We start from the raw sequence: 27,033 nt of genomic DNA, 5'->3' as shown, positions 1-27,033 counted from the left end.
ACATACAACAACATAGACTTACACATGGATTAAACAATACATATAGTCAATAATACAGTAGAAAAAAAGATATCAAAAAGTCTATATACAGTGAGTGCAAATGAGGTAAGATAACGGAAATAAGGCAATAAATAGGCCCTGGTGTCGAAGGAATTACAATATAGCAATTAAACACTGGAATGGTAGATTTGCAGAAGATGAATGTGCAAGTAGAGATACTGTGGTGCAAAGGAGCAAGATAAATAAAATAAATACAGTAAGGGGATGAGGTAGATAGATGGGCTGTTTACAGATGGGCTATGTAAAGGTGCAGTGATCTGTGAGCTGCTCTGACAGCTGGTGCTTAAAGCTAGTGAGGGAGATATAAGTCTTCAGCTTCCGTGATTTTTGCAGTTCGTTCCCGTCATTGGCAGCAGAGAACTGGAAGGAAAGGCGACCAAAGGAGGAATATGGCTTTGGGGGTGACGAGTGAGATATACCTGCTGGAGCACGTGCTACGAGTGGGTGCTGCTATGGTGACGTGTGAGCTGAGATAAAGCGGGGCTTTACCTAGCAGAGACTTGTAGATAACCTGTACCCAGCGGGTTTGGCGACGAGTATGAAGCGAGGGCCAACCAACGAGAGTGTACAGGTCGCGGTGGTGGGTAGTGTATGGGGCTTTGGTGACAAAACGGATGGCACTGTGATAGACTGCATCCAATTTGTTGAGTAGAGTGTTGGAGGCTATTTTATAGATGACATCGCCAAAGTCGAGGATCGGTAGGATGGTCAGTTTTACGAGGGTATGTTTGGCAGCATGAGTGAAGGATGCTTTGAGGCGATACAGGAAGCCGATTCTTGATTCACATTTTGGATTGGAGATGCTTAATGTGAGTCTGGAAGGAGAGTTTACAGTCTAACCAGACACCTAGGTATTTGTAGTTGTCCACGTATTCTAAGTCAGAGCCGTCCAGAGTAGTGATGCTGGACGGGCGGGCAGGTGCGGGCAGTGATCGATTGAATAGCATGCATTTAGTTTTACTTGCATTTAAGAGCTGTTGGAGGCCACGGAAGGAGAGTTGTATGGCATTGAAGCTCGTCTGGAGGTTAGTTAACACAGTGTCCAAAGAGGGGCCAGAAGTATACAGAATGGTGTCGCCTGCGTAGAGGTGGATCAGAGAATCACCAGCAGCAAGAGCAACATCATTGATGTATACAGAGAAGAGAGTCGGCCCGAGAGTTGAACCCTGTGGCACCCCCATAGAGACTGCCAGAGGTCCGGACAACAGGCCCTCTGATTTGACACACTGAACTCTATCAGAGAAGTAGTTGGTAAACCAGGCGAGGCAATCGTTTGAGAAACCACGGCTGTCGAGTCTGCCAATAAGAATGTGATTGACTGAGTCGAAAGCCTTTGCCAGGTCGATGAATATGGCGGCACAGTAATGTCTCTTATCGATAGCGGTTATGATGTCATTTAGGACCTTGAGCGTTGTTGAGGTGCACCCATGACCAGCTCTGAAACCAGCTTGCATAGCGGAGAAGGTACGGTGGGATTCGAAATGGTCCGTAATCTGTTGGTTAACTTGGCTTTCGAAGACCTTAGAAAGACAGGGTATGAAAGATATAGGTCTGTAGCAGTTTGGGTCTAGAGTGTCACCCCCTTTGAAGAGGGGGATGACTGCGGGCAGCTTTCCAATCTTTGGGAATCTCAGACGACACGAAAGAGAGGTTGAACAGGCTAGTAATAGGGGTTGCAACAATTTCGGCAGATAGGTTTAGAAAGAGAGGGTCCAGATTGTCTATCCCGGCTGATTTGTAAGGGTCCACATTTTGCAGCTCTTTCAAAACATCAGCTATCTGGATTTGGGTGAAGGAGAAATGGTGGGGGCTTTGGCGGGTTGCTGTGTAGGGTGCCGGGCAGTTGACCAGGGTAGGGGTCGCCAGGTGGAAAGCATGGCCAGCCGTAGAGAAATGCTTGTTGAAATTCTCAATTATAGTGGATTTATCGGTGATCATCCTGCTGTTGGAATTTGTTCTGTGTCTTCTCAAATTAAATCAAATCAAATGTTATAAGTCACATGCGCAGAATACAACAGGTGTAGACCTTACAGTGAAATGCTTACTTACGAGCGCCTAACCGACAGTGCAGTTGGAAAAAATACGGATAGGAATAATAGACAAAAGTAACAAGTAATTTAAGAGGAGCAGTAAAACAAAATATATATATACGGGAGGGGGGGGGCCGGTACAGAGTCAATGTGCGGGGGCAACAGTTAGTTGAGGTAGTATGTCGATGCATGTTGAGTTAATTGAAGTGACTATGCATAGATGACAACAGAGAGTGGCAGTATAGACGTGGTGCATGCCTTCTCATACCACACAATTGTAATGGATGTAGGAACTTCATTTCATTACTCTTTTGTTTCTGAGGATGTTCCTGCACAGCAGGAAATGCAAACTTGCAGTGCATTTGAGCTTTAAAAATGCTTCTAAACGTTGTAATTCCCGGCTTTGTAATTTCAAACTTGATTTGCCCTAAAAGAAATGTATCAATCCCAACAAAAATATCCATTAATTATCATCCACATAATAATTCACATTTCCTGTTGCTGCAGGATTATTTTCCTGCTGTAGCAAACTGGCTCAAATTAAGATCCTACATCTGTTTGTTGTTCCGGAGGCTTTTGTCATGTCTTTTATTAGCTATACAACCTGGCGGTATGATTTGTTTTCATCATACTTTTATCTCTGAAGTTGATCCGCAAGGCAATGTCAAACGGAGGTAACAGTGGTCTATTTATTCATAAATATTTACTCATGCATGTTTTTAATATTACCTGTTTGAATGTACTGGTGAATTGTCGGGTCTTGACCAAAACCCATCTAAGCTGCAATATGTGTGTGTAGAACAATGCTCTTTACTCCCCACTGCTTGTTAATGTATTTTATATTATGCAAAGTGTTTCATGTGTAATGAGTTTATATGTCTAAAATACAGCTATTTTATTAGCATTTCATTTTTTCTGCTCATGGATGTTGTGTTTTCCTGTGGAAATAAAGCTTGTACATTTTATTGTAAATCTTGTTGGAAATGTTTATTTTCTTTGGAAGTTGAGGAGCCACTCTGAGAGGAGACAGCATTGTGTTTAGATTACACAGCAGTTGAGTTTCAAAGGTCTTCAACGATGTTCAACGGTCCATGACTCATGATGTTCACTGTTGTACCTGAGCTTTAGCAGAGTGTGTCGAGTCTGTTTGTCACGTAGATGTGACCACAGTGAGGGTACTGATAATGCAGGTACACTTCTATTTCTAGAGATGAGTAGAAGGCACCAACATCACCCCTGCAAACAACTTGCTATACATATCTTCATACTGTTTGAAGCTCATGTCTATTTCCATCAATATAAATGACTTGTCAGAGAACATGAAGAGGTGTGGAAAGACACAGTAATGGAATTGTGGTCATGATCTACATTTTACATTTTAGTCATTTAGCAGATGCCCTTATCCAGAGTTACTTACAGTAGTGAATGCGTATATTTAATTTCGTGCATTTGTTATTTTTTGTTGTTGTACTGGCCCCCCGTGGGAATCAAACCCACAACTCTGGCGTTGCACACACCATGCTGGCGTTGCAAACACCATGCTCTACCAACTGAGCCACAGGGAAGACTAGGCTGAGATGTGCTACAATGAGCCATTGTGCTGCAACTGGTCCCCTAACACGCTGTCCCTAGCCCTCAAACCCAGATGGATGAGAATGAGATCTATCATTCAACAATTTAAAAAAATAACATGCCTGTTGGATTTGCTTCCAAAAAACTAAGTTAGCCAAAACACCACAAAGTAATGTGATCCATGTATGCAATCGAAGCCAAAAATTAGTTGGCACAGACTGTTTACTCTGACTGGAAATATGTATTATGTAAACTAAATAGACATGGATCAAGGTACCTGCCATTTCCTCATTTGGAGAAGCATTAGTCACCTCCATTACAAAGCTATGAAAGTCGTGGGGTGAAAAAGCTCAAACAAGAAACTATCCATCAAATTGTCAAACTTCAAATAAACCCAATAGATCAGTAACTGAACTCATTTGATCATATCAATGTGTGTGTTGTGTTGGGATCTGAGAATATGACAATATACATATTCATGTCACTGATGGAGTGCTGAGGTTTAGAGGGTCTACACCAGAAGTGAATGGTTATAGGAGGAAGCTATATAGTGTGAGCAATTAAGCTTGGAATGTGTTGAGTGCAGGGAAGCGATTACATGTGGCAGGCATTGATAAGGGGAGAGAGCCATGGATTACTGATGGAGGGGGGTTGATGTCAGGTCAGGTCATGTTAAGGGAGAAATATACGTTTTTGGCCCGTATCACTAGTGTCCTGCCTAGCAGTAAAGAACGATGTTTGTACAGATATGTAGAAGGAGACTCAGCCCATGAGGAAAGGTTAAATATCAGTGCTTGTGTGAAAATGTCTTTGTCTAATGCAGCTGTATTGATACTCTGGGAAGAATAAACTTGGTTAAGCTTTCATAATGTCTGTTGAGATGTTTTACTTTGAGAATTAGAACCACAGTTGTTAGGGTGATGTTGCTGTTAAGCTACTGCATATTTAGTTTTGGTTTTGTATTTGTGTGTGTATAGTTTAAAGTAACTCTTTGAAAAGTCAACAAGATTATTTGATCAATTAATTACAAGAGGTCTCATATTTGAAATAGCTGTGCTGTAGTTACCTATATTTTCAGGAAGTTTATTGTAGGGTGGACCACATGGACAGCTCCTTAGTGGTCAATGAAAATAAGGTCATTTTCTTCAGCGTCACTAATGATCTGTCACAACATCAGACGTGAGTCTCCATATCCTCCTCCTCTGTAGGTTTTCTGTGTCCTACCAAACACACATCAGTTTTCTCACATGACAATCTATGTGTGGAGTTCACTTCACTGACGGAAGAAAGTGGAAAATATGTCTTTGTCTTATATTCTTCTCATTTGTGAGTATTCAATTATTTTAGTCTTTGGATCAATATGTCTTTACACTGATTTTAAGTTTTGGTAATATGTTACTTAATGTATGCTTTATAACTTGTTCTAAGTATGTATGAGCCTTTATTATGCCTAATAGTAATGCTTGTAAAATGTCTCACTAAGTTGTTTTTACCTTGTTCGAAGATGTTGCCGGTGTTGCGGTAAAAGAAAGTTGTGCAGGTACATATTACCAAAAGTTACTTCATTAATTATCCAGCTCAACAGCTATTGATTTATTTCAGGCATAAAATTATTTTTTTGATGACAGATTTGTACACTACTGTTTCACAAGTAATATAGAGTAGCACAATGCTTAAAGTGCCATATCTTTATTAAGAAATGTATTTAGTTGCAAATAGAGAGACAAGGAAGTGATATCCATATACAAATACATTCTGTATCAAGATTCTCAAAATATTTTATATTCTCTCCATTTTTCGAAACAGATTCGGATCCCACTCCCACTATTGTATTTTCCTCTGGGTACATCAATGTAGCTACACCTGTTACAGTACGCTGTGAGTCACCAGAAGGCACAGAGTGCATTTTCCACAGAGATCACCAACCCAACCCTATAAGAACAGTGAATTACAAGCAGGGTGCTTGCCAGTTTAATTTGTTATGGAATGAGTTCAAAAAGTGGAACAAGACTGAAGTAGATCTCAGCTGTGTAATTCTACAGAACAGAGAAGATAAAACTATCAAAACCTCAAAACCTAGTGATGCTCGAAGACTTATAGTGAGTGGTAAGTGACAGTTTTACAGTACTCCAAAGCACATGTTTACCAGGGTACACTTCCCACTTGTTAACTGAATTCATAAATTACTTTCACAATTTACTAACAGATCCAATTGGAAAGCCCAGTGTTCATGTGGAGAAGACTGGGAATTACCTCAATCTTCGATGTGATGCCAAGGCTGGCACCTCATGCTACTTTTATCTGAACAATGGTGACTCAAACTTAAAAAAACTACCCTTCGTAGAAAATGTCTGTGTGGGGAGAGTGGCAGAAGAGGAACTGCAGAGGAAGAGCAGCAGTGCTGAAGAGATCTTCATCATCTGTGCTGTGGAGCTGGTGGTAGAGGGTGAAGATACTGTGACATCACAGCATAGTGAACCCCTCGGTATCACCATAGATGGTGAGGAAGACTAGAGCCCATCAATTTCTGTGATTTCAAATGTATCAATCTTCTGTTGGTCTAATGTTTTATTGCAAGACTTGTATATTATTATTGTACACATATCAATGTTTTATTTATTTCAGTTGTAAATCCTCCAGGAGCTACTAGTTCCCCATCAGCGTTCAGTATAATCAAACCTGTTCAGGAGGAGACAAGCAGCAATGTCACAACCCAAGGAAGAGGTAAGTAGCATTGGTTTGGTTTTAAATTAACTGTTAGTAGTCCTAAGAACTTCAAATTGCAAGTTCAGTGAATGACTCTGCTTCTAAATGTACAGCTTTTGATACGTCTCTAACATCTCTAACCTGTTAAGTATCTCGATAGTCACTGTTAGTAAAGCTAATTAGCACAAACATTCTAGTCATTGTAAGGTCAGGTTATACTGTACAGATGACTCACTGACTCACTGTGAGCCTTCATTCAGTTTCTTCAGGTCCAGTGTTCCTCATCATCAGTCTGGGTGCTGGTTCCCTTTTCCTGGTTCTGCTAGCTGGGTCTGTGCTGTGTGTTCTCCAAAGCAATTGTGGTGCGTACTTTCAGATCGGTCTACTCATAATACATTCTTATTTTGTTCCAAATGCTACTTTGAGTTATTTTCAAAATTGCTAAATTATCTCAATTTATCTTTTGAAGGGGTTCAATGCAGGCCTGTAAATACTGGGTAAGACTGGTGTATTCATTTTAGATTCACAATATTTTTTCTTTATTCATGCACGGCTATATCTTTCTGACTGTACTGCATTGTCTTGACAGAAGCCCACCTGAGCAGCAAGACCAAACCCCACCTTGTGTCTGTGAGTATGAGAGTTAACTAAACCACCACTGCCTTTATCTTCTTTTGTTCAGTGTTTTATTATCCATCATTCTCTCATTTCAAACAGATTCTGTCATCACAAAGCAGTCTAGGGATGAGGTGAGTTGGTTTGAACCAGTGCAGTGTGAAGTAACCTAATATGCACTTTACTACCACGATATCAAGCAATATTGCCAATAGCACCAATGACAACCCTACTGTGCACACAGCTCAAAGTGACTTGAGCTCTCTCTTACAGGAAGAGGACAGTAGTCTGCAATATGCTACTGTGACATCTACCAGTGACCAAGCTAGTCTTCAATATGCAACAGTGACATCTACCGGTAACCAAGTTGGACCTGGGCGCAGCAAGATCAAGTTTGAAATAGCTGGAGAGTACGCCCTCTTAGCAGAATCATAGAAGAAGAAACATTTTCTGGATAACATGTTCTGCCATAGTTTACAGTTACAATCCTGTCTTTTTTTCTTCGTATTGGATCATAATTTAGTCATTGTACAAAAAAATACTGCCACAACAACAAAGACTAAAGATATCTACTCCTTTCTGAAAACAAGCATCTTCAACTATTTGCATTTTAGGTTAATATAAATAAATTAAAAATAAACTTTGTCTGAAATATAAAATAAATATTTTCCTAAATTGAGTTACCCAATCTAGTCAGCAGTCACCAATCAGTAGTCACCGATCTATTTCACTCCTTGACAAGAGTCAATAGAGACACAAAGCCACAAGAGGGTAGAACACATGTCAAACTTTGCTTGTTACATCTCTACATCTCTCTCTCCTTTTCTGATCTCTCGCTCTCTACATCTCTCTCTTTAACCATGTCTGGTGTAAATTAGTTTTCAGTGGTGGAAAAAGTACCCAACTGTCATACTTAAGTAAAAGTAAAGATACCTTAATAGAAAATGACTCAAGTAAAAATGAAAGTCACCCAGTAAAATTCTACTTGAGTAAAAGTCTATAAGTATTTGGTTTAAAATATACTTAAGTATGAAAAGTGAATGTACAACTAATGTCAAATTCCTTATATTAAGCAAACCAGAATGCACCATTTTCTTTTTTTTCTTATTTTTTACGGAAGGCCTTGGGACCACTTCCACACTCAGCTATCATTTACAAACAAATCATGTCAGTTTAGTGAGTCCGCCAGATCAGAAGCAGTAGGGATGACCAGGGATGTTCGGTTGATAAGTGCAGTGAATTTGACTATTTTCCTGTCCTACTAAGCATTCAAAATGTAATGAGTACTTTTGGGTGTCAATGAAAATGTATGGAGTAAAAATTACAATGTTTTCTTAAGAAATGTAGTTAACTAAAAGTAAAAGAAGTCAAAAATATGAATAGTAAAGTATAGATACCCCAAAAAACTACTTAAGTATTACTTTAAAGTATTTTTACTTAAGTACTTTACACCACTGTTGGTTGAAAAAAATATTTTTTGTTATTATCACGGTTTACTTACAGTATGTGCCTTTACTTCCGCCTGATGATACACTACCTCCACATTTCCTCTCCCTGCTTCCTGATTTACAGATCTGCTACTCTATGGACCCAACCTCTTCCTGTAGTCTGTCAACATCTGTTCCTCTCAGACCAATTTCATTCTCATACTGGGCTATAAATAGATGTGCAAAGGTTTTAAGATATGATTCATTTAAACAAGTATACTTAAACAAGTATGCATGTGTAAATGAACACCTTTCTTGATTTATAAGTAAATTATTCATGTGCAAAGCTTCAACTAGAGACTAATGAAACCCACATGATAATTGCAACAATTAAATCATATTTCAAATCGATTATTTTTTTTGCAGTTACAAGTGGTTCCTGCCAGTAAGGCCTGGTTAGGCCCAACCAAATCTCGAAAACCCATGAACAAAATCTTGCATGAACATAACTCTCATAACGCCTGTCTCCCAACAGAGGTAACATGTTTGTAACTGATCTTAGGACAGAATAGGCCCACCCAGATCAGTCTTATCTACACCTGCAATTGGAGCACATTACACACCTATGACAGCTACAGGTATGAAAGTGTATATGAAAATTATGCACCATCACAGAAGGGTCATAGGTGGGAGCTATTGTTTCACCATAAAAGGTAGAGAGGGGAGACACAAAATACAGTGTGTCACTCTCACACTCACTACTGTGGCATTGCCTGAGTCATTATCTACAGCCAACAGCTCCTGTGTATATTTCTAAAAACATTTTTGAGAGCATGTGAAAACAGTCGACCCCGAAAGCAAATCTCATTTCCATATATCCTGTTTCACTTCTCTCTCTGCATTATGCATAATAACAGGTGGCAGGTTTGGGACCTTCAAAGAACTCCTAACCATGATCCAATGAATGTGCTGCTGGTGCCTTTATGTGTGAGTTTTGTATTATTAATAATATAATTATTGTACTGTATAATAAAATGTAAAATAATTTACTTTCATAACAATTTCCCTAATTGTACTTTTGGTTGGAATAACAATGAACTACATTTCTTGTAGTCTCTCTTGACCTACAATTAACAGATGCAGGTATGTTTCTCCCCTTCTCTTGCTTGTTTTGTCATTCAACATTAGGGATGCACTTTTGTGATTTGCATGGTTATCAATGGCAGGGAAATAAATGTTGAGCTCTTTAAGAAGGGAATAATCTTGCATTTTGAATTAGTTTTAGAACGGACACAAATCTTAGTTTTTTCACCATAATGTTATCATTCCTGTCTTTCCTCAACTATCTCTCTCTTTCCTCAACTATCTCTCTCTTTCCTCAACTATCTCTCTCTTTCCTCAACTATCTCTCTCTTTCCTCATCCTTCAAGGGGACAAGGAGAATCAGACAAACACTTGGAATACCCAGGAGAAGAAGCACCAGATCTCAGTAAGCCTGAAGTTTGTGACTCTGACTGAAGTGGTTGAGCTGAGCTGTGAGTCCTCTGTCCTTGTAGAGGGTCAGCAGTGTTTGTTCTAGGTGGATTCTAAACTCAAGGAGCTTGGTCGCTCAAATGCCATGCCAACCGATGCTCCCTCCCAGTAAAGGGGTCAGAGCTGCTTGGGTGGAAGCCCAGAGGGCTGTGGTCAATGGTCACCGTCCAGTGTCATTACGAAGAGGAGGAGGGCGTCCACTCACCTCCCAGCAAAAATGTGGTGTGGAACACAAGTAAGAAAGGTTACATGAGAAATGTAATGCATAGATTCCTGATTTAGGTCATTCATCCATTTGGTCAAAAATACATTTTACTCTGTTACAGACATGCTGACTAAGTACATCATCGGATGTATGGCCCTGATAGGATTCATGATTCTACTTGCAGTATTCATATTCTGCATCACCTGTCTCCTCTCACTGAAAGCAAAGAGTATGTGAACCTAGTATCTAACAGCCTTTTAAACGTATTAGCAAAACCGATCAGACAGAATCACTCATGTATTCCATTGTTTTACTGTCATAGGGAACGGACACCTCATCATAACAAGGTGAATAGTGTTGGTTGTGTGTTGAACAGCATGATTATGACAGCATACAGAACATACAGTTTAAATGTGAATGCCTGTCTCACCTAACCATGTCTTTCAGATCGCCCAGTGACCAGACATTGCCAGGAGACCCTACCGTAACAAGTATGTATGATGCCACAGTGAAGTGTACGTGTGTAGGCCTATTATTATAGAGATATTTACCACACTCCCGTTTTAACAGCACATTTCTGTGATTCTGTTAACACAGCAAGTGACACAACAAATCCTGTAGAATCTCCACAGGAAAAGAAGGCAATACCATGACATAATTATGTTTTTATGTAGCTGCCTCACGCTCTTCCTCTACTTTGCCACCATAGTGCTTTTTTGGATGTCTGTGCATAAACAGTACATTTGGCTGGCACACAACACATAAGCATGTTATAAATGAAAAACAGTTGGAATGGTGGTTTATTGAAAGGATTTGATGATTTGATGTTTTCTTTCAAATCGTGATTTGTCCTCATCCCTTTGTTGCAATAACAGGAAGGTGAAGATGATTGGTGCTATGCCACCGTGTCCCATGCTGGTGCTCCTCCATCCTACTCAGTCAAGTTTGAGCAAGGCCATGACTATGCCACAATGGTCATATACTGACCAGCATGTGCCGACCTGAAAGGACATGAAAGGACTTCCACATAGATAGATTGTTTGATTTTAACACCTCCATTTCAATTTTCTTTCCAATAAATCAATTGCATGCGTCTATTTGCAATGTAGTTTTGATCATCCAATTTGTCACTTTAAGAGAACAATAAAGTTTTTGTATTCCACCATCCGCTTAATTTCTGTTTGTCTCGTGTGCACCTGTCAGTCCTATTCGCAGGAAACAGTAACACGCTGCTTTTCGCTGACCAGGCACTCATCTTTGCTTACCTGCTGAATGCTTCTAAATGTAAGCCATTGACTTAAAGTAATAATTACTTCTTAGGCTACTCTCTGGTTTCTCAATTAAATTGAAATCACATGTTAAGTAACCTACTTTTATAAAATCCATAAGGGTTCAGTCTACTCCAAATGTGCACGGTCCGTGGATGAATTGGCAAGTTTTCTAACCGTTTTCTCACGGTGTGGTGGTTACAAACTACTCTACTTCTGCCCCAACGTAGCAATACAAGACATGATTATACCACTAGATGGCAATGTTGAATCCAGTTTTGCAACAATTTTAAGAGCTCCTCGTAGGCAGGGAAAACCCTTTTTGGACATTTCTGTTATTGGAATAGGCTATCATCAAAATAAATCAATCGTACAATACCATTGGAAATTAATGTTGAACGTAGCATTTGTGTTCCTAAAATGTAAATTGAAAAGGTATTGTCGCTGCTTCCTTTTGACAAGCCATTTTGATAAATAGCCCAATGTCAAAACACAATTTAGAGATTAGATTAGACATTAGAGATTAGAGAGTTTAATAGTCACATAATACACAGGGTTGCAGATGTAATTACAGGGCACGAGCTCCAACAATGCAGGACAAAGTGAAATAAAATAATACAAATAGATAATAATACAAATATAAATAATAATAAATACATTTTAACAACTGTGTAATTGATAGATGTCCATTTGGGGTGGGGACAGGGGGGATGTCCGTTAGAGGGGATGGGAAATGTCCACAGGAGGAGCTGCAGGGTGAGTAGGTGACTAGTCGTGACTATTCAGCATAATACATGTCTATTGGGGGGAGGGCAGGGTAAAAATGTCCTTTGAGGTGGGGGCTAGAAGCCTGATGGTCTGGGGGTAGAAGCTATTGGCCAGTCTTACTGTTTTTACCGTGATGCTCCTATACTGCCTGCGTCTGAGTGATAGAACGGGGAGGACAGGCCATGGCTCATGTGGCCGGGGTCCCTGATTATCTTCTTTGCCTTCCAGCGACACTTGGTGTTGTAGGTGTCCAAATCAATAAGCAATATGCAGAAACAGTTCGTTATATATTGAAAACCTAAAATCTACTATCTACACATGTGCAGCAATTGTAATCATATTACTTGTATTTTTTTAAACTAGCACCTTATAAACTGCACATGCACCAAAACCCTGGTGTTTTGACAAGTGGCAATAAATAACTGATATCGGTAAGGTGGGAGGGATAAAGGTTGTAGCGCTGTTGAAACTAACACAACTAAAACAACACATGGAAACTGGAGATATTGTCACGGGTGTCGTAGGGTTTAGACCAAGAGGCAGCAGGAAAATGTATACTCATCTTCTTTTATTAAAGGACAAAGAAGGAAAACCCAAAACAAACACGTATACAAAAAACCACGACGACAAAGAACAGGCCGGTAAGGCATAAAGCTATACACAGCAACAATCTCCCACAAAAATCCCATGACAAAAACACTTCTAAATATAGGACCTTCAATCAGAGGCAACGATAGACAGCTGCCTCCAATTGAAGGCCCCAGCCCCATTACGAAAACATAGAAATACAAACACCTAGAAAGAACATAGAAAAACTAACATAGAACAATAACCAAAACCCTGGAGTAATAAATCAAATACCCCTCTACATACATAACCACCCCGAACCATAAAAACCAAATACATGAACACATACACAAACACACCTTGAACCACATAAAACAAATACCCCATGGCACGCCCTGACCAAACTACAAGAACAAATAACCCCTTTACTGGTCAGGACGTGACAGATATTTATTACATCACTGGTTAGAGAACAACCTGCAGAAGTCAGAAATCAGCTACATTTTGGAGTTAGGCAATTTGATTTGGGGGTCTCAAAAACAGAAAGAGAAACGCTACACTTATTTTCCAATCACTCATATTGATATCACATTGAAATCAATTGCATGAGGGGGAGGTAAGGTTGCAAGTCCTGTTTAAACTAACACAGATCAAAAACTACACGGAATCTGGTAATAATGTGTTGCCTACAATTTCTAGAAGACCTCTAGCTACATATTGAAGTGTTGCATTTTGATTCAAGTGGGTCGCCAATGAGGTAAGTGTAATGCAACACTTTTTATTTTTACCACTTCCATCGATATCATGCTGAAATCAAAAGAACAGGGTCAAACGTTTGGGCTATAGCGTTGTTGGTTAGATGAGAACTTATAAAAGGCTTACAGTATTGGCCTATCTATATTTAGGAAAGTCGGATGTTGATTTTCGGCAAGCGACTTTTATAGAGACCAAGAGACCAGGGACTCCCGAGTGGTGCAGCACAATTGGCCAAGAGTAGGGGAGGTTAGGGGAGGGTTTGGTTAGGGGATGGTTTGGCTGACCTGATTTCCTTGTCCCATTGGGCTGTAGAGACTCTTTGTGGCGGCCAGGTGCCTTCAGGCTGACTTCAGTCGCCAGCTGGACAGTGTTTCCTCCGACACATTGGTGCGGCTGGCTTTCGGGTTAAGCGAGCAGTGCGACTTGGCAGGGTCGTGTTTCGAAGGATGCATGGCTCTCGACCTTCGCCTCTCCCGATTTCGTATCATGGCTGGGGAAAAGTTGGGTGCTTAAACAGAAAATATCTATAACATCCGACTACTAATAAAACCCAATAAATCAGTTTCCGAACTATTTTTGATCATGTCTCTGTTATGTGGCTCATTTGGTAGAGCATGGCACTTGCAACACCAGGTTTGTGGGTTTGATTCCCATGGGGGACAAGTATGAATGAAAATGTATGCACGCACAGTAAGTCTATAAGTCGCTCTGGATAAGAGTGTATGATGAAAATGTATATTTAGGTTAACTTTGTTGTTTCTGTATGTGTACTGTATGTGCAAGGTGCACACAGTTACTGTCTTGTTGGAAAAGTCAACTTTAATGGCATGCAATTAAATCTTAATCACATGGGTTCTCACATTGGAAATAGTTGTGCTCTAGTTACCTATATTTTGACTAAATTCAATTAAGGTGCACATCAGGGACAGTCCTTTAGTGGTCAGTCAAATAAGGTACATTTATTCAACGTCACTAGTGATCTGTTACAACATCACTTCTGAGTCTCCATATCCTGCTTTCTAGGTTGCTCTGTGTCCTAAGCACACATACTTTTTTACACATTATAATCTATGTGTTCACCCATTTACTGAAAAAGAAAGTGGAAAATATGATCTTATCTTCTATTCATTTGTGAGTTTTCAATTATTACTTTTATTTTTTATCAATGATCTATTTACACAGATATTTTAATTAGCCCATTCCGTATGTTAGACTGAACCACCTTATTTGGTTTTACAGATGTGGCTGGTGTTGCAGAAAAAGGTTGTGCAGGTATGTATGAATTACAGCATGACACTCCTTATGATTGTCCAGCTCAATGTCAGCCATTAAATATAATCAGTGTCTTTGAAGCACAAAAGCCTTTCTTGTCGACAGAAGTTTTGTACAGCTATGGAGTCAGTTAAGAATTTTGACTTGAATAATAACGTTTTATAGTTGCAAATAGAGAAATACGGAGGTGATACTCCACATGCAAAACACCTTTTAAATCAAGGAACAATTCAAGTTTTCATAGAATGTCTTTCACGCTGAACAGATTCTGTTTCCACTCCAACCATTGTATTATCCCCTTGGTACATCAGTGTAGCTACTGCGCGTATTACAGTACACTGTGAGTTACCAGAAGGCATTGTTTGAGGATCAATCCATAAACTTTCCTCCTGTGGTTTGCCAAAACATGTGAAACAATTTATTGGTGGTGATAAAAATATATATATATATTTGGATTCCTGTTTTCCATTTCTTCAATACTTGGATTTGCTTCCAAAAAACGAAGTTAGCCATAAATCCACAAACGTAATGTGATCTATGGATGCAATCCAAGCCATAACTTAGTTGACACAGACTGGTTACTCTGACAGGAAATATGTATTATGTAAACTAAATAGACATGGATCAAGGTACCTGCCATTTCCTCATTTGGAGAAGCATTAGTGACCTCCATTACAATGCTATAAAAGTCGTGGGGTGAAAATGCTCAAACAAGAAACTATCCATCAAATTGTCCAACTTCAAATAAACCCAATAGATCAGTAACTGAACTCATTTGATCATGTCAATGTGTGTGTTGTGTTGGGTTCTGAGAATATGAAAATATACATATTCATGTCACTGATGGAGTGCTGAGGTGTAGAGGGTCTACACCAGAAGTTTATGGTTATAGGAGGAAGGTAAATAGTGTGTGAAATTAAGCTTGGAATGTGTTGAGTGCAGGGAAGCGATTACATGTGGCAGGAATTGATAAGGGGAGGGAGCCATGGATTACTGATGGAGGGGGGTTGAGGTCAAGTCACCTTAATGGAGAAATAAAAGTACATGGCTCGTATCACTAGTGTCCTGCCTAGCAGGAAAGAACGATGTTTGTACAGATATGTAGGAGGAGACTCAGAAAATGAGGAATGGTCAGTGCTTTTGTGAAATCTTGGTTAAGCTTTTATGTCCGTGGAGATTTTTCCACTGAGAAATATAACCTAACATTTGTATGGGTGATGTTGCTGTTAAGCTACTGCATATTTAGTTTTGGTTTTGTTTATTTGTGTGGGAAGAGTTTAAAGTTACTCTTTGAAAAGTCAACTAGTTAATTTGATCAATTAATCACAAGAGTTCTCATATTTGAAATAGCTGTGCTGTAGTTACCTATATTTTCAGGAAGTTTAATGTAGGGTGGACCACATGGACAGCTCCTTAGTGGTCAATGAAAACAAGGTAATTTTCTTCAGCGTCACAGGTGATCTGTCACAACATCAGACGTGAGTCTCCATATCCTCCTATGTAGGTTTCTGTGTCCTACCAAGCACACATCAGTTTTCTCACATGACAATCTATGTGTGGAGTTCACTTCACTGACGGAAGAAAGTGGAAAATATGTCTTTGTCTTATATTCTTCTCATTTGTGAGTATTCAATTATTTTGGTCTTTGGATCAAAATCTCTTTACACTGATTATAAGCTTTGTTAATGTGTTACTTAATGTATGCTTTATAACTTGTTCTAAGTATGTATGAGCCTTTATTATGCCTTATAGTAAGGCTTGTAAAATGTCTCACTAAGTTATTTTTACCTTGTTCGAAGATGTTGCCGGTGTTGCGGTAAACGGAAGTTGTGCAGGTACATATTACCAAAAGTCACTTCATTAATCGTCCAGCTCAACAGCTATTGATTTATTTCAGGCATAAAATACTTTTTTTGATGAGAGATTTGTACACTACTTTTCACAATAGAGTAGCACAATGCTTGAACTGCCATATCTTTATTAAGAAATGTATTTTGTTGCAAAAAGAGAGACAAGGAAGTGATACTCCACATACAAATATATTCTGAATCAAAATTCTTATCACTCACAATTTCATAGATTCTCTCTATTTCTCTAAACAGATTCGGTTCCCACTCCCACTATTGTATTTTCCTCTGGGTACATCAATGTAGCTACACCTGTTACAGTACGCTGTGAGTCACCAGAAGGCACAGAGTGCATTTTCTACAGAGATCATGACCCCAACCCTATAAGAACAGTGGATTACAAGCAGGGTGCTTGCCAGTTCAAGTTGTTGTGGAATGAGTTCAAAAAGTGGAACAAGACTGAAGTAGATCTCAGCTGTGTAATTCTACAGAAGAGAGAAGATAAATCGATTAAAACCTCAAAACCTAGCGATGCTCGAAGACTTATAGTGAGTGGTAAGTGACTGTTTTACAGTACTCCAAAGCACATGTTTACCAGAGTACACTTCCCACTTGTTAACTGACTTTATAAATTACATTCACAATTTACTAGCAGATCCAATAAGAAAGCCCAGTGTTCATGTGGAGAAGATTGGGAATTACCTCAATCTTCGATGTGAGGCCAAGGCTGGCACCTCATGCTACTTTTATCTGAACAATGGTGACTCAAACTTCAAAAAACTACCCTTAATTGACAATGTCTGTGTGGGGAGAGTGGCAGAAGAGGAAATGCAGAGGAAGAGGAGCAGTGCTGAAGAGATCTTTATCACCTGTTCTGTGGAGCTGTTGGTAGAGGGTGAAGATACTGTGACATCACAGCGTAGTGAATCCCTCGGTATCACCATAGATGGTGAGGAAGACTAGAGCCCATCAATTTCTGTGATTTCAAATGTGTCAATCTTCTGTTGGTCTATTGTTGTATAGCAAGACTAATATATTATTATTGTACACATATCAATGTTTTAATTATTTCAGTTGTAAATCCTCCAGGAGCTACGAGTTCCCCATCAGAGTTCAGTTTAATCAAACCTGTTCAGGAGGAGACAAGCAGCAATGTCACAGCCCAAGGAAGAGGTGAGTGACATTGTTTTGGTTTGAGATTAACTGTTAGTAGTCCTAAGAACTTCAAATTGCAAGTTCAGTGAATGACTCTGCTTGTAAATGTACAGCTATTGATACGTCTCTAACATCTCTAAACTGTTAAGTATCTCGATAGTCACTATTAGTAAGGCTTATTTTCACAAACATACTAGTCATTGTAAGGTCAGGTTATACTGTACAGATGACTCACTGTCAGTTTTGTCAGGAGCCACATTCACTAATCGTTTCTTCACGTCCAGGGTTCCTCGTCATCATCAGTCTGGGTGCTGGTTCCCTTTTCCTGGTTCTGCTAGCTGGGTCTGTGCTGTGTGTTCTCCAACGCAAGTGTGGTGCGTGCTTTCAGATAGGTTTAGTCATAACACATTCTTATTGTGTTCCAAAGGCTACTTTGAGTTATTTTCAAAATCGCAAAATTATCTCTATGTATCTTTTGAAGGGGTTCAAGGCAGGCCTGTAAATACTGGGTAAGACTGGTGTATTCATTTTAGATTCACATTATTTTTCATGTACAGCTATATCTTTCTGACTGAACTGCATTGTCTTGACAGAAGCCCACCTGAGCAGCAAGACCAAACCCCACCTTGTGTCTGTGAGTATGAGAGTTAACTAAACCACCACTGCCTTTATCTTCTTTTGTTCAGTGTTTTATTATCCATCATTCTCTCATTTTAAACAGATTCTGTCATCACAAAGCTGTCTAGGGATGAGGTGAGTTGGTTTGAACCAGTGCAGTGTGAAGTAGCCTAATATGCACTTTACTACCACGATATCAAGCAATATTGCCAATAGCACCAATGACAACCCTACTGTACACACAGCTCAAAGTGACTTGAGCTCTCTCTTACAGGAAGAGGACAGTAGTCTGCAATACGCTACAGTGACATATACCAGTGACCGAGCTAGTCTTCAATATGCAACAGTGACATCTACCGGTAACCAAGTTGGACCTGGGCGCAGCAAGATCAAGTTTGAAATAGCTGGAGAGTACGCCCTCTTAGCAGAATCATAGAAGAAGAAACATTTACTGGATAACATGTTTTGCCATAGTTTACAGTTACAATCCTATCTTTTTTTCTTCATATTGGATCATAATTTACTCATAGCACAAAGAACACTGCCACAACAACAAAGATATCTACTAATTTCTGAAAACAAGCAGCTTCAACTATTTGCATTTTAGGTTAAATGAAATAAATGAAAAATAAACTTTGTATGAAACATAGAAGAAATATTTTCCTATATTGAGTTACCCAATCTAGTCAGCAGTCACCAATCAGTAGTCACCAATCTATTTCACTCCTTGACAAGAGTCAATAGAGACTCAAATCCACAAGAGGGTAGAACACATGTCAAACTTTGCTTGTTACATCTCTACATCTCTCTCTCCCTTTCTGATCTCTCGCTCTCTACATCTCTCTCTTTAACCTTGTCTGGTGTATATCAGTTTTCAGTGGTGGAAAATTACTCAACTGTCATACTTGAGGAAAAGTAAAGATACCTTCATAGAAAATGACTCAAGTAAAAGTCACCCAGTAAAATTCTACTAGAGTAAAACTCTATAAGTATTTGGTTTAAAATTGTCACGACACCGACGGATGGTGGTGCCCCTCCTCGGCCGGGCGGAGCTCGGCGGTCGTCGTCGCCGGCCTACTAGCTGCCATCGATCCTTTTTTGTTTCACTTTCTGTTGGTTAGGTCTAGGTAGGCACGCACCGGTTTTGGGTTAGTTATTAGTAGGGGGGGTTATTTAATTTAGCGTAGGATGTCTGTGTTTGTGCGTGATTATGTTTCTTGTCCATTTCGTGTGCTTGAGGAACGTGTGCTGGTTTTCCTCTGCCTGTGGTTGGTTTCTTTGTGTTCACCACCGCAGAAGTATTTAAGGGCTTCGTCCCTATTTTTTGGCGACCATATCTACTTTCTGGAATAAAGAAGTGTGGTCAAGAATTCTCTGTCTCCTGCGCCTGACTCTACCTCTCCTGCTTTCTTGAGCCAGCCCGTGACAAAAATATACTTAAGTATGAAAAATAAAAGTATAAATAATTTCAAATTCCTTATTTTAAGCAAACCAGAGTCCACCATTTTCATTTTTTTCTCTTTTTTTTTACGGAATGCCAGGGGCACACTCCAACACTCAGCCATCATTTACAAACAAATCATGTCAGTTTAGTGAGTCCGCCAGATCAGAAGCAGTAGGGATGACCAGGGATGTTCGGTTGATAAGTCTGTGAATGTCACTATCTTCCTGGCCTGCTAAGCATTCAAAATGTAATGAGTACTTTTGGGTCTCAAGGAAAATGCATGGAGTAAAAAGTACAATATTTTCTTAAGAATGCAGTGAACCAAAAGGTAAAGTAGTCAAAAATATAAATAGTAAAGTATAGATACCCCAAAAAGCTACTTAAGTATTATTTTAAAGTATTTTTACTTAAGTACTTTACACCACTGTTAGTTTAAAAAATATGTTTTGTTAATAAAATGGTTTACTTACAGTATGTGCCTTGACTTCCACCTGTTGATACACCACCTCCATATTTCCTCTCTCTGCTTCCTGATTTACATATCAAATCAAATCAAATCTTCTTGGTCACATACACATGTTTAGCAGATGTTAATGTGAGTGTAGCGAAATGCTTGTGCTTCTAGTTCCGACCATGCAGTAATATCTAACAAGTAATCTAACAATTTCACAACAAATTCCATTTACACACAAGTGTAAAGGAATGAATAAGAATATGTACATATAAATATATGGATGAGCAATGGCCGAACGGCATAGGCAAGATGCAATAGATGGTATAGAGTACTCTATATACCTATGAGATGAGTAATGTAGGGTATGTAAACATTATATAACGTGGCATTGTTTAAAGTGACTAGTGATACATTTATTACATCCAATTTTTTATTATTAAAGTGGCTAGAGATTTGAGTCAGTATGTTGGCAGCAGCCACTCAATGTTAATGATGGCTGTTTAACAGTCTGATGGCCTTGAGATAGAAGCTGTTTTTCAGTCTCTCGGTCCCAGCTTTGATGCACCTGTACTGACCTCGCCTTCTGGATGATAGCGGGGTGAACAGGCAGTGGCTCGGGTGGTTGTTGTCCTTGATGATCTTTTTGGCCTTCCTGTGACATCGGGTGGTGTAAGTGTCCTGGAGGGCAGGTAGTTTGCCCCCGGTGATGCGTTGTGCTGACCTCACTACCCTCTAGAGAGCCTTACGGTTGTGGGCGGAGCAGTTGCCGTACCAGTTGGTGATACAGCCCGACAGAATGCTCTCGATTGTGCATCTGTAAAAGTTTGAGTGTTTTTAGTGTTTCTTCAGCCTCCTGAGGTTGAAGATGCGCTATTGCGCATTCTTCACCACGCTGTCTGTGTGGGTGGACCATTTCAGTTTGTCCATGATGTGTACGCCAAGGAACTTATAACTTTCCACCTTCTCCACTACTGTCCCATCGATGTGGATAGGGGGCTGCTCTCTCTGCTGTTTCCTGATGTTCACGATCATCTCCTTTGTTTTGTTGACAGTGAGTGTGAAGTTATTTTCCTGACACCACACTCCGAGGACCCTCATCTCCTCCCTCTAGGCCGTCTCGTCGTTGTTGGTAATATCTGATACTCTGTGGACCCTCACCTCCTTCCTGTAGGCCGTCTCGTCGTTGTTGGTAATATCTGATACTCTGTGGACCCTCACCTCCTTCCTGTAGGCCGTCTCGTCGTTGTTGGTAATATCTGATACTCTGTGGACCCTCACCTCCTTCCTGTAGGCCGTCTCGTCGTTGTTGGTAATATCTGATACTCTGTGGACCCTCACCTCCTTCCTGTAGGCCGTCTCGTCGTTGTTGGTAATATCTGATACTCTGTGGACCCCACCTCCTCCTGTAGTCTGTCAACATCTGTTCCTCTCAGACCAATTGCATTCTCATACTGGGCTATAAATAGATGTGCAAAAGTTTTAAGATGTGATTCATTTGAACAAGTATACTTGATGCATGTGTAAATGAACAGCTTTCTTGATGAATAAGTAAATTATTCATGTGCAAAGCTTCAACAAGAGACAAATTAAACCCACATGATAATTGCAACAATTCAATAATATTTTAAATTGATTTTTTTGCAACTACAAGTGGTTCCTGCCAGTTAGGCCTGGTTAGGCCCAACATAATCTCGAAAACCCAGAACAAAATCTTGCATGAACATAACTCTCATAACCCCTGTCTCCCAACAGAGGTAACATGTTTGTTACGGATCTTAGGACAGAATAGGCCCACCCAGATCAGTCTTATCTACACCTGCAATTGGAGCATATTACAAACCTATGACAGCTACAGCTATGAAAGTGTGTATGAAAATTATGCACCATCACAGAAGGTTTATAGGTGGGAGCTATTGTTTCACCATAAAGGTAGAGAGGGGAGACACAAAATACAGTGTGTCACTCTCACACTCACTACTGTGGCATTGCCTGAGTCATTATCTACAGCCAACAGCTCCTGTGTATATTTCTAAAAACATTTTTGAGAGCATGTGAAAATAATTGGCCCCAAAAGCAAATCTCATTTCCATATATCCTGTTTCACTTCTCTCTCTGCGTCATCATTGTGTGTAGGTGGCAGGGAAGTAAGGCGCAGGAGAAACCAACTTGGTATAACTGGAGTAGTTTAATAAAGAAATAAAAAACCAAAACCAACATACTAAAATAAAATAACATGGGTAAAAATTACCCGTCGCACACCAATACAAAATACACGAGCACATAACAAACAAACAATCTCTGACAAGGACTTGAGGGGAAACAGAGGGTTAAATACACAACATGTAATGAATGGGATTGGAACCAGGTGTGTATGAAGACAAGACAAAACCAATGGAAAATAAAAAATGGACCAATGATGGCTAGAAGACCGGTGACGTCGAACGCCGAGCACCACCCGAACAAGGAGGGGCATCGACTTCGGTAGAAGTCGTGACACTCTGCATTATGCATAATAACAGGTGGCAGGTTTGGGAACTTCAGAGAACTCTTAACCATGATCCAATTAATGTGCTACTGGTTCCATATGTGTGAGTCATGTATTATTCATAATATAATTATTGTACTGTATAATACAAAGTAAAATAGTTTACTTTCATAACAATATCCCTAGTTGTACTTTTGGTTGGAATAACAATGAACTACATTTCTTGTAGTCTCTCTTGACCTACAATTAACTGATGCAGGTGTGTTTCTCCCCTTCTCTTGCTTGTTTTGTCATTCAACATTAGGGATGCACTTTTGTGATTTGCATGGTTATCAATGGCTGGGAAATAAATGTTGAGCTCTTCTTACAGCTCTTTAAGGATAGGGGGCAGTATTGACAATTTCGGAAAAAATATGTGCCCATATTAAACTTCCTCCTACTCAAACTCAGAAGCTAGGATATGCATATTATTAGTAGATTTGGATAGAAAACACTCTGAAGTTTCTAAAACTGTTTGAATGATGTCTGTGAGTATAACAGAACTCACATGGCAAGCAAAAACCTGAGAGAAATCCTACCAGGAAGTGGAAATCTGGATGCATGGGCTCTCTTCAAGTCGTTCTCATAAAAAAGCGATAATATTCCGACCGGGAATCTGCGTTTAGGTAAAAAGACGAAAGAAAATAAAGCACGGGGTCGACTCGTGCACGCGCCTAAGCCCATTGTCCTCTGATCGGCCACTTGCCAAAAGCGATAATGTGTTTCAGCCTGGGGCTGCCTCGATATCATTCAGCTTTTTCCCGGGCTCTGAGAGCCTATGGGAGCCGTAGGAAGTGTCACGTTACAGCAAAGATCCTCAGTCTTCAATAAACAGAGAAAAGAAGAACAAGATCTTGTCAGAGAGGGCACTTCCTGTTAGGAATCTTCTCAGGTTTTTGCCTGCCATATGAGTTCTGTTATACTCACAGACACCATTCAAACAGTTTTAGAAACTTTAGGGTGTTTTCTATCCAAAGCCAATCATTATATGCATATTCTAGTTACTGGGCAGGAGTAGTAACCAGATTAAATCGGGTACGTTTTTTATCCGGCCGTGTCAATACTGCCCCCTACCCCCAACAGGTTAAGTTTCTCCCCTTCTCTTGCTATTTTTGTCATTCAACATTAGGGATGCACTTTTGTGATTTGCATGGTTATCAATGGCTGGGAAATAAATGTTGAGCTCTTAAGAAGGGAATAATCTTGCATTTTGAATTAGTTTTAGAACGGACACAAAACGTAGTTTTTTTTACTATGTCTGGGCTAGGGGGCAGTATTTTCACGGCCGGATGAAAAACGTACCCAATTTGAACAGGTTACTACTCTGGCCCAGAAACTAGAATATGCATATTATTAGTAGATTTGGATAGAAAACACTCTGAAGTTTCTAAAACTGTTTGAATTGTGTCTGTAAGTATAACAGAACTCATATGGCAGGCAAAAACCTGAGAAAAATACAAGCAGAAAATGAAAATCTTGTGCCTGTACATTTTTCAAGTCATTGCCAATGGAACACACAGTGACTAAGGACTCATTTTGCACTTCCTAACGCTTCCACTAGATGTCAACAGTCTTTAGAAAGTTGTTTGAGGTGTCTATGATGAACAGAGACCGAATGAGAATGCTGGGAAGTTGGTCACCCAGGGAATGACATCACTTCCTTGGCGCACGTTCACGAGAGAGGTAGCTCTGTTCCAAAACGTTTTTCAAGACACAGGAACCGTCCGGTTGAAATATTAGGGAATCTTCACTTTCTAAAGGCCCTAAAGATTTATGCTATACAACGTTTAACATGTTTGAACGAACGTAAATAGATTTTTGTTTTACTTTTCGTCGTCACATTTTCCGCGCACTTCCTACATTCGGAGTAGCTGAACTGAACGCGCGAACAACAAGGAGTTATTTGGACATAAATTATGAACTTTATCGAACAAACAACATTTGTTGTGGACCTGGGATTCCTGGAATTGCCTTCTGATGAAGATTATTTAAGGTAAGTAAATATTTCTAATGCTATTTATGCATTTAGATGACTCCAAAATGGCGGCTATCTGTATTGCGTAGTGTATTTTTCTGAGCACAGTACTCAGATTATTGCAAAGTGTGCTTTCCCAGTAAAGTTATTTTGAAATCTGTCAATGCGGTTGCATTCAGGAGATGTTTATCTATAATTCTTTGAATAACAGTTTAATATTTTATCAACGTTTATGACGAGTATTTTTGTAAATTGTAGTATTGATTCACCGGAAGTTTTGGGGGAAATACATTTTCTGAACGTCACGCGCCGATGTAGAATGCTGTTTTTGGATATAAATATGAACTTGATAGAACAATAAATGCATGTATTGTCTAGCATAATGTCCTAGGAGTGTCATCTGATGATTGTCAAAGGTTAGTGCATCATTTTAGCTGGTTTTCTGCTTTTGGTGATGCCTGTCCTTGCATTGAAAATGGCTGTGTGTAATTTTTTGTCTATGTACTCTCCTAACATAATCTAACTTTATGCTTTCGCCGAAAAGCCTTTTTGAAATCGGACAACGTGGTTGGATTAAGGAGATGTTTATCTTTAAAATGGTGTAATATAGTTGATTGTTTGAAAAATTGAAATAATTAGATTTTTGCTATCTTTTCAAGCAATCCCGTTACCGGGATGAGAACGGGAAGTGGGTCCCGTAGAGGTTTTCATTCCTATCTTTCATCAACTATCTCTCTCTTTCCTCATCCTTCAAGGGGACAAGGAGAATCAGACAAACACTTGGAATACCCAGGAGAAGAAGCACCAGATCTCAGTAAGCCTGAAGTTTGTGACCCTGACTGAAGTGGTTGAGCTGAGCTGCGAGTCCTCTGCCTTTGTAGAGGGTCAGCAGTGTTTGTTCTATGTGGATTCTAAACGCAAGGAGCTTGGTCGCTCAAATGCCAGCCCAACCAATGATCCCACCCAGTAAAGGGGTCAGAGCTGCTTGGGTGGAAGCCCAGAGGGCTGTGGTCAAAGGTCACCGTCCAGTGTCATTACGAAGAGGAGGAGGGCGTCCACTCACCTCCCAGCAAAAATGTCACAGTGGTGGTGTGGAACATAAGTAAGAAAGATTACATGAGAACTGTATTGCATAGATTCCTGATTTAGGTCATTCATCCATTTGGTCAAAAATACATTTTACTCTGTTACAGACATGCTGACTAAGTACATCATCGGATGTATGGCCCTGATAGGATTCATAAATCTACTTGCAGTATTCATATTCTGCATCACCTGTCTCCTCTCACTGAAAGCAAAGAGTATGTGAACCTGGTATCTAACAGCCTTTTAAACGTATTAGCAAAACCGATCAGACAGAATCACTCATTTATTCCATTGTTTTACTGTCATAGGGAACGGACGCCTCGTCATAACAAGGTGAATAGTGTTGGTTGTGTGTTGAACAGCATGATTATGACAGCATACAGAACATACAGTTTAAATGTGAATGCCTGTCTCACCTAACCATGTCTTTCAGATCGCCCAGTGACCAGACATTGCCAGGAGACCCTACCGTAACAAGTATGTATGATGCCACAGTGAAGTGTACGTGTGTAGGCCTATTATTATAGAGATATTTACCACACTCCCGTTTTAACAGCACATTTCTGTGATTCTGTTAACACAGCAAGTGACACAACAAATCCTGTAGAATCTCCACAGGAAAAGAAGGCAATACCATGACATAATTATGTTTTTATGTAGCTGCCTCACGCTCTTCCTCTACTTTGCCACCATAGTGCTTTTTTGGATGTCTGTGCATAAACAGTACATTTGGCTGGCACACAACACATAAGCATGTTATAAATGAAAAACAGTTGGAATGGTGGTTTATTGAAAGGATTTGATGATTTGATGTTTTCTTTCAAATCGTGATTTGTCCTCATCCCTTTGTTGCAATAACAGGAAGGTGAAGATGATTGGTGCTATGCCACCGTGTCCCATGCTGATGCTCCTCCATCCTACTCAGTCAAGTTTGAGCAAGGCCATGACTATGCCACAGTGGTCATATACTGACCAGCATGTGCCGACCTGAATGGACATGAAAGGACTTCCACATAGATAGATTGTTTAATTTTAACACCTCCATTTCAATTTTCTTTCCAATAAATCAATTGCATGCGTCTATTTGCAATGTAGTTTTGAACATCCAATTTGTCACTTTAAGAGAACAATAAAGTTTTTGTATTCCACCA

General features: G+C 39.7%; 2 protein-coding genes and 1 long non-coding RNA gene across 4 annotated transcripts; all 3 read left to right on the top strand.

The window, feature by feature from the left end:
- Positions 1-4,850: 4,850 nt before the first annotated feature.
- LOC106566156 (uncharacterized) lies at positions 4,851-11,313 on the top strand. Of its 2 annotated transcripts, none has more exons than XM_045691686.2 (16): positions 4,851-4,988; positions 5,167-5,202; positions 5,469-5,768; positions 5,869-6,162; positions 6,303-6,386; positions 6,629-6,730; positions 6,838-6,865; positions 6,958-6,998; positions 7,086-7,117; positions 7,257-9,397; positions 9,524-9,553; positions 9,841-10,178; positions 10,270-10,377; positions 10,471-10,495; positions 10,596-10,639; positions 11,024-11,313. In XM_045691686.2, the coding sequence occupies exons 1-10, from the start codon at positions 4,961-4,963 to the stop codon at positions 7,416-7,418; spliced, it is 1,107 nt and encodes a 368-aa protein (XP_045547642.2). In that variant the 5' UTR covers positions 4,851-4,960; the 3' UTR covers positions 7,419-9,397; positions 9,524-9,553; positions 9,841-10,178; positions 10,270-10,377; positions 10,471-10,495; positions 10,596-10,639; positions 11,024-11,313. The 2 variants fall into 2 exon arrangements, with proteins under 2 accessions (XP_045547642.2, XP_045547634.2); XM_045691678.2 differs by having other exon boundaries at positions 6,288-6,386.
- Positions 11,314-16,278: 4,965 nt separating this feature from the next.
- On the top strand, positions 16,279-20,249 carry LOC123723749 (uncharacterized). The gene is made up of 10 exons (XM_045713861.2): positions 16,279-16,400; positions 16,579-16,614; positions 16,882-17,181; positions 17,279-17,575; positions 17,701-17,799; positions 18,066-18,155; positions 18,263-18,290; positions 18,375-18,415; positions 18,503-18,534; positions 18,674-20,249. The coding sequence occupies exons 1-10, from the start codon at positions 16,373-16,375 to the stop codon at positions 18,833-18,835; spliced, it is 1,113 nt and encodes a 370-aa protein (XP_045569817.2). The 5' UTR covers positions 16,279-16,372; the 3' UTR covers positions 18,836-20,249.
- Positions 20,250-25,526: 5,277 nt separating this feature from the next.
- LOC145858653 (uncharacterized) lies at positions 25,527-27,033 on the top strand. Its single transcript, XR_014379141.1, has 4 exons — positions 25,527-26,097; positions 26,191-26,215; positions 26,316-26,359; positions 26,744-27,033. It is a non-coding gene; the product is annotated as an uncharacterized LOC145858653 (long non-coding RNA).

This window comes from Salmo salar, chromosome 01 (assembly GCF_965601325.2).
Source record: "Salmo salar chromosome 01, fSalSal1, whole genome shotgun sequence".
Taxonomy (NCBI): domain Eukaryota; kingdom Metazoa; phylum Chordata; class Actinopteri; order Salmoniformes; family Salmonidae; genus Salmo; species Salmo salar.
Note: the sequence above shows the minus strand (reverse complement) of the source record. Positions and strands in the feature narration are given on the sequence as shown.

Coding starts and splice junctions, on each gene's coding strand:
- LOC106566156 (XM_045691678.2), top strand. CDS start 4,961: ATGTCTTTGTCTTATATTCTTCTCATTT. Junction 6,163..6,287: donor CCTCGGTATCACCATAGATG/GTGAGGAAGACT, acceptor TATTTATTTCAG/TTGTAAATCCTCCAGGAGCT. Junction 6,999..7,085: donor CCAAACCCCACCTTGTGTCT/GTGAGTATGAGA, acceptor CATTTCAAACAG/ATTCTGTCATCACAAAGCAG.
- LOC123723749 (XM_045713861.2), top strand. CDS start 16,373: ATGTCTTTGTCTTATATTCTTCTCATTT. Junction 16,615..16,881: donor GGTAAACGGAAGTTGTGCAG/GTACATATTACC, acceptor TTCTCTAAACAG/ATTCGGTTCCCACTCCCACT. Junction 18,416..18,502: donor CCAAACCCCACCTTGTGTCT/GTGAGTATGAGA, acceptor CATTTTAAACAG/ATTCTGTCATCACAAAGCTG.